Consider the following 11,163-nt stretch of genomic DNA (forward strand, 5'->3'; position numbering starts at 1 on the left):
GTGGCTTTCAAAATTAAATTATGCATGCAAACCTGTGAACTAGAAAGATAACTAAGATATCCATCCATTATATTCCATAATATCCATGAAATATATGGCGCTGAAATACAGTATGTGTGACGCAGTGGTGGCCTGACACGGTGAGGTGCCCTGGCAGCTGTGTGATGCAGTGGTGGTCGGGTATGTAGAGGTGCACTGGCAGCTGTGTGTTGTGACGCAGTGGTGGCCTGGCACGGTGAGGTGCGCTGGCAGCTGTGTGGTGTGACGCTGTGGTGGCCTGGCATGGTGAGGTGCGCTGGCAGCTGTGTGATGCAGTGGTGGCCTGGCACGGTGAGGTGCGCTGGCAGCTGTGTGGTGTGACGCAGTGGTGGAAATGTTCACCATGTTTCACCATGCTGAAAATGTCCCTTTAGACCCTTGTCATGTCTCTGCTAGGAACGGCAGGTAGAGAGGTTTAACAGATGCTCATGATGTTTCACACGGGGTCTTACCTGTTGTAGTGTTTCAAAAGATGTGTTAGCGGACCACAGATTATCTTGAAAAGACGTCCAATGAAAGCTCAAGGCTCCACTCAAGGCTTTATTCACTCAAGGCTCCACTCTTTTGTTGTGATGTAATTTTAATTAATATTAGCTTTGACAAGGTGTCATTTTTGCCTCTTAAAGTTAAAGTCTGCTCCTTTCTTCCTGGTATAGAAAGAACGTGTTCCATCTTTGTTTAAAAACACCACTAATAGTAAATTATTCAGCTCTACCGCCTGTGTGCATTGACAAGACATCTCAAAAGGACATATTAAATAAGAACACGATCCTTCCTGTTACCTTTCCTGTGGTTGGGGTGTTGTTTCACCCTTTTACGTTAAATAATCAGTACTGCTGTTTTTCTATGCATAGTTTAATCAAGAGCACTTAAAAGATGCAAAAAGCTTTCAAATAAAATGGAATTGAAAGACAGCCGAGTAAGGAGGTAGAAAAAAAGCACTCCCCCGTCTGGGAATCAACCACCGTCGCCCATGTAACTGGATACAAAAATAATAGACTAATTTGTGCCCAGTCTCTTTAAGCATCGATGCCATTATTTTTCCTTCCTTACTGTTCTTTTAAATTTTCTCCATTCATTGGAAGTTTCATTTCACACCTCTCTGCACCCATTCTGACTTCACACCTCTTGATTGGCCTCTCTTTCTGTCCCCTGCTCCCGCCTCTCACTCCTCCTCCCTCCCAACCTTTGTTCTCCCGCTACTTTACCTTTGCCTACTGCCCTGTCTCTCTCACACCTGAAGAAGGCTCCACGGCCGAAACGTTGTGTTCTCTTTCTTCTTTTTTTCAGCATGGAATAAACCTATTACTTGTTCCTTTGTAGCCTACGCATGCTGACGCAGCTACCCACCTGAACTAAGAAGAAATTTTATGCCTATGCACAAATTAGTCCACTTAAGTGTGTTGGCTCCTTTGAGGCACAGCTGAAATGGCAGAAAAATGTAATAAAGGACAAAGTCTATGTACTGTAGTTGAAGGAAATGTAGAAGCGTTGTTGGGAAGAAAAGCATGTTTTGATCTGAAGATTCTGAATGTAGGAGACACTGTCAATGAGGTTGACCAGTCTTCAGAGAGGTTTAAGCAGTTAGCACAGGAATATGAGTCACTCTTTAAAGGTTTAGGATAGATCGAGGTTACAGTAGATGAGAAAGTTTCACCAGTAGCTCAAAGTCTGAGACGAGTACCCTATCCAGTGATAGAAGCTGTTAATCAGGAGTTAGATAAAATCCTGGATGATGTAATTATTGAAGAAGTGAATCAAGGTGCAGAATGGATCTCAAATATTCTGATAATACCTAAAAAAGACACCAAGGAAGTGAGACTGTGTGTGGATCTGCGAGAAGTTAATAAAGCAGTTATCAGAGAGAGACATCCAGTACCAACAGTTGGCAGCATATTGCAAGCAGTGCAAGGAGCCAAAGTTTTTGCAAAGTTAGATGTTTGAAAAGGGTTCTGGCAAGTTGAGTTGGCCCCGGAATCAAGACACCTGACTACCTTCATCACACACAGGGGTTGTTACTGTTTCAGAAAAGTTCCTTTTGGCTTGTCTAGTGCCCCAGAGGCCTATCAGAAGGTTATGGACTCGATGTTGTGTGAAATGCCAGATGTTGTATGGTATATGGATGATGTTGTAGTACATGCGGAAAATGAAGAACAACTAGAACAGAGGCTCAGGCAAGTATTCCAAAGATTCCAAGACAGAGGCTTAACTTTAAATAAAGATAAGTGTATATTTGGCCTGAAAGAGATCAAGATACTGGGACATTTGGTCACTGCAGAAGGAATAAAACCAGACCCGAAAAAGGTGACAGCTGTTTGCAGTGTGCCGAGACCTGAGAATGTTGCACTTTTGCGCTCATTCTTAGGAACTTGTGGATTTTTGATTAAATTTATCCCTAATCATGCAGATATATCAGAACCCCTTATAAAACTAACGAGGAAAGGACAGAAGTGGGAATGGACATCGGAAACTGAGAAAGCCTTTACCGAGTTGAAAAGAGCACTTATAACTGAACCATGTCTGGCATACTTCAAACTAGATGCGCCACCAGTAGTGATCAGTGACGCGAGTCCTGTAGGATTTAGAGCAGTATTGGTACAAAGACCAGAAGAAGCCAGTGGCATATGCAAGTCGCTCACTTACCCCAACAGAAAGGCATTACTCGCAAATAGAGCATGAAGCCTTGGGTTGTGTTTGGGCAGTGGAACATTTTAGGACATATTTATGGGGAGGCAAGTTCACACTTCAAACAGATCATAAACCCCTCATTTACACGCCGTGCGCCTGCCACACACCGAACAAACACCGGAGACAAAATTGGGCATTCCCATTCAGAATGAATACATATTGACTGTCACAGACTATTATACTTCTTACCCTGAGGCGGTTGTTGTATCAGACATATCTTCAGCCACAGTTATTAGAGATCTGATGAACATCTTTGCACGATTTGGTTATCCACTAGAGGTAGTAACAGATAATGGCAGGCAGTTCATAGGACAGTTGTTTGAATAATTTCTGACTAATTGTGGAATTAAACACATCCGTGCATCACCTTACTATCCGAGCAGTAATGGCAAAATTTAAAGATTTCACAGATACCTGAAAAAGGCCTTGAGAGCAGCTGCGATAGAAGGAAAAAAATGGAGAAGAACTCCCTAAGATTCTGCTAGCTTATAGATCAACACCTCACATCTGGAGAAACCCCAGCTAATCTTATCTTTGGACGTAATATCCGGACTAAACTACCAAATTTGGAAAAGAAAGAAAGATATTCATAGACATCATGAGGAGTACGCACACAAAATGAAATTATATGCAGACCAGACACATTGAGCAAGGGATCACAACTTCAAGGTCGGTGATGTAGTTTGTGGTTGGCCTAGACAACGGTAAATTGGATGCCAAGTTCAAAGACACTCGCTATGTGTTATTGAGAAACACCTCTTGTAACTCTTTTGAGTTAGTGAACGTAGAAGATGGCTCAAAAATAATGAGAAACGCTCCTCCATTGGATTTTGATTTTGAATCTGCAGAAACAGAAAATGCTGAGAATACAGGACTTTCTGATGTGCAGGAAGTGCCGAGTCCTCAGACAGAGGAGAGTACATCCATAGGAGAGCCAGTAACTTTACCCAGAAGTGAAGTAACAACCAGAAGTGGCAGGGTTATCAGGAAACCGGCTTGTTACAGAGACATTTAAAAATATAGGACTTGCATAGCTCTCCAAATGTGATATTACGAAGTGACTTAAGTAGAAATTGAACTAACATTTGAGTTGGTACGCATACAAATAGTTGTAAAAAAAAAGAAAAAGTTGAATGTGTTGAATAGAAATTGAAGGTTTTACATCCATTTTGTTGTAATAGTTAAAATCCGTTAACTGTGTGTTGATATAGAATTGTTACAATTTTTTTGGTAAAGTTATGGACTTTAAAAATAACAAAGGAAGGGATGAAGTATAGTGAGAAGACATCGCGAGACAACAGAACGAGAGAGTAGAAGGCGGGAATATATGGTGTAAGGGCGTGATTTGTGTAGTTAATAAAATAGTTAAAATAATATACAGTAAGAACGGCTCTTTATTAAGATACACAACATACCCAAAAGGGGGTTGCAGCTCATATTATTCAACCTCCTTACACCTATATAGCGCCTTTCCAGACTCTCCAGCTCTCTCCAGGTCATGGGGATCCCCTCCACCCCCACCAGTCTGGAGCCCCCTGGGTGACGTTTAGGGTGACAGAGCTGCAGGGAAAGGAAGAGAAGATACTGATCATAGATTTAAAAAACAATAACATTTTCACCTCCGTCTCTCTCTTTTCCAGAAGTAAAGAAGATCAGTAACATAAATGGTGGAGAACAAAGGTAGGTGTTGGTACGTCCGAGGTCGAGAAGGAAACACACACGTCGGCTTAAAGATCAGACGCTGTTAAACTAAGGAACTCCTCATCCCGTTATATTATAAGGACGGAAGTCTGAGAAAATCAAGGATGACGTTCTTGAGCAGCGTCAAGTGAGATCTAATTAACAAAATCGAAAATGAATGCCCACCCATAACAGCCGCAGGTGGTTATATTATCCTCGGGAATCTCTTCCTTATGTCCAAATGGCTTCAACTGTGGGAACGCGTAGACCTGATGGAAGTCTGATAGGACTTGGGGCACCCTCTGGCGGAAAAGGGCCGAATTATCAGCCGCTTGGCCCTCTTCAACAATGAGGCGTCCTCAAACAACTAGTAAAAAAAGTTATTTGTTACTACTGAAGTTACTACTAAAAGATCCGCTTATTAGATCTCGGTTACCACCATTTCATTATCGATGTTCTAGAAATTTTTTTTGGGGGGGATTTAAGTGAAAGCGCTGTGGTTCCCCCTTTGGGAATGGTGCAAACTCCTGGCTCTTTTCTCCCTGTTGCCGGGACGAGCTTTTCCTGCAGCGGCCGAAGCAGCTGCATTTGAACACTCTCTTCCCCTCCGGTCTTATCCGTCTGGCGGGCTGTTTTTGGCGGCCCGCGGCGGATTTTAACACGAAGACTCAGTTCCTCCGGCCTGTCAGTGTGGGATCCTCCCTTCACCTGCAGCGATGTGAAGGCGGTCCGCGAGAGCGAGCAGCAGGAGAGGGAGAAGAAGACGCGGGAGGCGGAGGCGCTGCGGGCACAGGCCCACGCCCTGAAGGACCGGCTGGCCCGGCTGAGCGAGGAGAAGGCCCGGGTGGGGCGGCAGATCCAGGACAAGCTGGCGGAGAAGAGGCGGGGCCAGGGTAGCTGCTGGGCCTACAGCGACAAGAGCAACAACGCCTGCCTGAGCGCCCTGGAGGGTGAGCTGCGCCACCTCTTCGGGGAAGACAACTGCCTTGCCCGGGAGATCTGGGACAACGCGGCGGAGCTCAACTGCATGCAGGCCGTCCAGCGCGCGTGCGTGCGTGCGTGCGTGCGTGCGTGCGTGCGTGCGTGCGTGCGTGCGTGCGTGCGTGCGTGCGTGTCCTGTGATGGACTGGCATCCTGTCCAGGGTGTGTGTGTGTGTCCTGTGATGAACTGCTGTGCTATCCAGGGTTAGTCCTGCCTTGTGCCTGTTGCTTGCTGCCCACCCCTCTCCCTCTCCCTCAGGGAAGCTTGGGAAGCCCAAGCAGCTGCAGGAGGTGCAGCGCTGCCTGTCCCGCGTCCAGCAGATCCTGCTGAGGCTACACAACTTCTGCGACATGGCCTGGGTAGCCATCGCCAGCCTGGGGCAGAAGACAGAGGCGGGAGAGAGCTTCCTGGATTACATCCAGGACTTCAAGGAGGAGTACCTTAAGAGCCTAGATGAGGCGGAGCAGGTGGGTGGAGGGGCAGGGGGGCAGATCGGTGGTGTGATTTTCTCTCCCGAATTTCAGTGGGAGCCTCCGTCAGTCAGACGGGTAGCTGTCTACAGTAGCTGGAAATAAGGAAACTATGATATTTTAGGACAGTCATTCATTTTAGAGTTAATAACTGCCATTTTTCTCCACACATCTACACACTGTGCACAAATGCACACTACACACATTCTGACTACAATCGCACCGTACACACCAACACAATGCATACACTCAACTGATCTGACACAATCGCACTCTACACCCTACTATACTCTATACACACTACACACGCACACACATTCGTACTATATCCATCAACACAACGCATACACACTACACACACACACACACATTGATACTGTACACATCGTCGCAATGCATACACACACTGTACACACAACTGATCTGTATTCACAATACACACAACGACACACTACACATGCATGCACATTTGTACTACATACATCAATGCATACACACTTTACACACCACTGATCTGTATACACAATACACACAACCACACTCTACACCCAACTATACTGTATACACACTACACATTTGTACTGTGTACATCAATGCAACACATACACACAATTGATCTGCGCGCACGCACACGCACACGCACACGCACACTGCAGTCCTTCCAGGTGCTGTGTGCCTGCTGCTCCAGTGTGGGGGAGAAGTTCTCTCACTGCGAAGACGCCTACAGCTTCCTGGCCCTGCGCCCCTCCAGTCTGTCTGCGGAGCAGCTGCAGAGGGAGTACGACCGGGCCCTGCAAGAGCTGGAGCAGCTGAGCCTCTCCCAGGACATGGCCATCGGAGTCTGAGGCAGGAGGACAAGGACCAGGAAGAGCTCTCTCAGAGCCTCTGCGCTTCCTGCATTATAATGGGGTCCCTGCTTGGCCATCTGTCTAGTTTCTTGATGATGTCATGTGGTGATTTATGATGTCATGGAGGATGGGAATCGCTTTTCCCTGCTCCTGGGGTTCTGGTGAGGGGTTATCATGCAGACTAGGATCAAGGCTAGGGTGTTGCTAATCTACAGCAGGGGGGTTTGGTTATGTCCATGTTTCTAGTGTGACTGCAGAACATTTCAAATGCACCTTTTTGACTATGTTCATTAATGGAAACTGGACAGCTTAAGTGAGGGGGGTGACTGTCACATAGCTCCACAATGTCATACTTGGGATCCCCCACACACGGTGTAATTCATGTGCCTGATCCCCATCTGTATGGCATGAAATAATGGAACTGCACAATAAAATGGTCTCGATTGGAGCAGTCTGATTCCTTTGCCGTCTGTGATACAAGCTGCCCAGCCCTGTGGTTTAAGCCGATACCCTGGCTTCCCTCCAGATACAGCTGGGTGAGCTCCTCCACTCAGAGAAGCTCTTCTGTACACAGAGGGTGGTGGGGTTGGTTAACAAGCTGCCCGGCCATGTTGTTGAAGCTTATTCCTTCGCCAGACACAGCTGGGTGAGCTTCTCCAGTCAGGACAGGAGGGTCTTCTGTACACAGAGGGGGGCAGGGGTGTGGAACAAGCCGACCAGCCCTGTGGTGGAAGCCGAGACCCTGGCTTCTCTCCAGAAACGTACCGTTCCATTTGACTAAACAACCTTTTCTCCATATCCCTGCTTTACCCTGAGAGCCGAGAGGGTGGAGTCCCATCCAAATAACAAAAGACAACACATCTATTCAACTGACACTCAGAGGTGACCGAACACAGTTCAGGTTTACACCCCAGTTAAACGTGCCTTTCCTTCATTTTAGATCGCTCTGCTCCCCACGATCTCTGAAAACCCACTCTCACACACCACGCCCTCACATCGCACATGGCTCTACATTCACCAGCTGTAATACGGCTACGAACAAAGACAGACAGTTAAGTTCGCCGTTACTAAATGACATTCGTATTAGTTCACGCATGTATTAATGTTCACTGGAAAGCAGTTTCATTTAAATATTAAAATGTTCCCAGCGACAGCTGCATAACAGACTCATGACAGTAGTGACCATATTATGTCCACCCTTTCTGGGGACGTTCTAATGTGACTCCAGCTGCTTAAACCACATGAAGAGGTGATGTCAGTTCGTCCCCCTACTTCAGTAAAAACTAGAGGGCAGCAGCTCTTGCTCTGAGTTCGCTGAAAGAGAGACTTACAGGAGACACAGGCGCAAGAACGGAGCCTGGAGAGATGTTCAAATAAACGCCGCCACCCAGAGAGACCAGACTGTGTAAGAGCCTGGGACCTGTGAAAAGAGTCTTTTATATTTCTATTTAAGTGATTTTTTTATATTTATTTTGTATTGTTGTACGCATTTTAATTTTTCGTCTATTCTGGTGTCTGTTTTTTTTTGGCTTGTCTTGGACTGCTGTAACACATCAATTTCCCTTCAGGATCAATAAAGTCTTATCTATCTTCTGCTCTGTTTTGTACCGTACAGAATGATGAGTTAAAAGCTAATTCAGCCATTTACAGAGCCATGCCCACACTAACACAGATGATTTTTTAAAATTCCCACAACAGATAACAGTATATTCAAACAAAGCAATAGCAATATAATAAACCTGACAGGAGCTACTTTAACACCTCACGCTCTTTCACACTTCAATTCTCTCAACAGATGGGCAAAAAAAAATTCCAGCAAAGAGATAAGACTTTTATTGTCCCCTGAGGCAAATATTTTATGGACAACCAGCACTCCTGTACATTTAAATAGCATGGAAAATAAGAAAGAGAGAAGAAAAGGAAATCATTGCACATTACACGATTACAAAAAATAAGAAAGACATTGCACATTATTCTATTGCACACGTACAGTAGAACACATAACGGCATGGAACGTTTATAACACATCGCAAAAACATATTGCGCTCAGGTGGGTTGTAAGAGTCAAAATTGTTTATCCTTGAACATTTTTGTGTTGACAGCTGTAATGCATAGTGGAACAAAGGAATGTTTGTATCCGTTTTACTTACATTTGGGAGCCCTGAAAAGTTTGCCAGAAGGAAGAAGTTGGTATTCAGGGTTGAGGATGTGGGAAGGATCTGATATCATTTTTCCTGCCTGTCTGATTAGGGATTTTTCAAAGATGGCCTGCAGGGAGGGCTGCTGTTTCACTCCCTTGACCTCGAAAGCTGTCTGGATGAGGCGGGTCATTTGCCATTTAAAATGAACTGATAGATGACCGAACCACGCTGAAATACCATATCTGATAATGCTCCCGATTACAGCTCCAGCGATAGATAAAGTGGGTGACCGCAGCTACTGTCTGCAACACAGTGTGGTGTGAATGATACAGGGTGTAAAGACCTTTTTCAGACGAGCTGCAATCAAATGATGGGAACACATAGGAGACGAGACTGGAAATTAGACTGTCTAACAACCCAGCAAACAGGGCTGAATGGATAAGAAAACCCATAATAAATGAAGAAAGGTAACCATTTGAGGAATCACAGGAGAAATAATATGATATAATATAATATATGAAATAATTTAAAAAACAGGAGTATAACAGTGGAGCTGATGTATGATATGCAAACAGACAAAAGGGAAAAAAAATCATTGTAATTGGAAAGAAAAAACATTCTAAGCAAGAAATTATTCTGCAGACTTCATGCTGTCAACACTAAAGGCAATTCAAGTTAAACAGGGAGCTAATTTCAGTGGCCACATTTGTTGCTACTGGTCTGAAGGGTGAACTCCAGTTTGGGGCGCTGCTTTCAGTTCATTACAACTGACCCCACAGTAACCAGTCAGCAGGAAGGGCAGCCCCTACATCACAATTCTCGCGAGCTCTCACCCGTGATGAGAGCACCCTTGCGCTGATCTCCACAAACATGGCAACCATACAGGACTTGCACAACATTCACGAATTCGTGAAGGTCTCGGAATTTCTCACATTTTGCAGTACCCTCAATAATTTCTTCTGAGACGGAGATTTAATAACTGGTCGGAGACACTGGGGCAGCAGTCCCCGTTTAACAATAAAAGTGTACATTGCCACAAACAAAATACGTATTCCTAAAAAAACATTGCAAATGCAAAAGATTCCCAATAGCCTCTGAACACAACTATAAAGTTTGTTTTTACAGCGGTGAATCTATTTGGTAATAAACAAACAAGCCAATAGCATAATACTTTAACGCCCTCGCCCGGTGGTGAGGAGGAAGCGCACCTAGGTGCTCATAGTACCGCGGAGCAGGCTGGGAGTTGTAGCCGGGGGGAGTCTGAGGGTCAGCACGATGATATGTATCTGCATATGTAAATATTGTGATAGTAGTTTTAGTGTCCTGTATAGCTCTATAAGTGTATAGCCCGAAGTTAACGAGTTACCACCCTAGCCATGTGTAAGTGTTCTGTCGGTCTCCTCATGTGTATAGCCTGTGTTTGGTTTTTGTGTGGTTTTGTTTGTTTTGCCAGCAGACCGAGGCAGCGACGGAGGAGTCCAGTGAGGGGGAAGAGGAGCCAGCCTGCACAGCGACCCCCGCGGAACAGCCCCGCAAGCTGTTTTGCCAATGCTGCAGGAAGAGGGGACACCGAGCCCGGGCCCCAGAGCCTCGCACACCTAGATCGGCTTTGGGAAACGGGAACAGGGTGGCTCAGCGCGGGGATGGCCGCCCTTGGAACACCTCAACCCCCGCACGCCACCGTGGGGTGAGTAGCCGTAGCCGGGGCCTGTACCTCGAGGCCCTGCTCAACCCTGCCTGGCCCTGCTTGACACCGGTTCATCAGTAACCCTACTCTGGCCTGGCATCCTCCCCGACACCAGGTCCGGAGAGCGCTGTGAAGACCGGTGCCCTGCATGATGTCATGTTCCTCGCCCGCCGAGGATACCCAGCTTTCCCCCAGGAGGCGCAGTGGGAGATGGCTCTCCAGGCCGTTCTCAAGGCCCTCTCACCTGAGGAGCTGTGGCGCCACGTACAGCTGGCGGCACAGGCCTCGCTGGGGCAGGCATTGGCCCTTGCTACACGGATGCAGAGCGCCCTGCCGGCTGACCAACGGTTTTGGTTTTGCCAACGCTGTGGGAAGAGGGGACACCGAACCCGGGACTGCCGGGCCCCAAAGCCTCGCACACTTAGATCGTCATCGGGAAAAGGGAACGGGGTGGCTCAGCGCGGGGATGGCCGCCCTTGGAACACCTCAACCCCAGCTCCGGAGAGCGCTGTGAACACCGGCACCCTGCACGCCACCGTGGGGCGAGTCAGCTGTAGCCGGGGCCTGTACCTCCACTGCCGAATCGAGGACCAACCCTGCCTGGCCCTGCTTGACACCAGTTCATCGG

At 46.7% G+C, this 11,163-nt stretch overlaps 1 protein-coding gene across 1 annotated transcript; it reads left to right on the plus strand.

The window, feature by feature from the left end:
* Positions 1-4,999: 4,999 nt before the first annotated feature.
* LOC148665554 (uncharacterized) lies at positions 5,000-7,155 on the plus strand (the record flags this gene model as incomplete). Its single annotated transcript, XM_088630948.1, has 3 exons — positions 5,000-5,474; positions 5,648-5,856; positions 6,516-7,155. Coding segments are annotated over 3 exons (873 nt in total), but the record flags the coding sequence as incomplete, so codon positions are not given.
* Positions 7,156-11,163: the final 4,008 nt, after the last annotated feature.

Source organism: Lepisosteus platostomus, chromosome 5 (assembly GCF_059453375.1).
Source record: "Lepisosteus platostomus isolate fLepPlt1 chromosome 5, fLepPlt1.hap1, whole genome shotgun sequence".
NCBI classification, from domain to species: domain Eukaryota; kingdom Metazoa; phylum Chordata; class Actinopteri; order Semionotiformes; family Lepisosteidae; genus Lepisosteus; species Lepisosteus platostomus.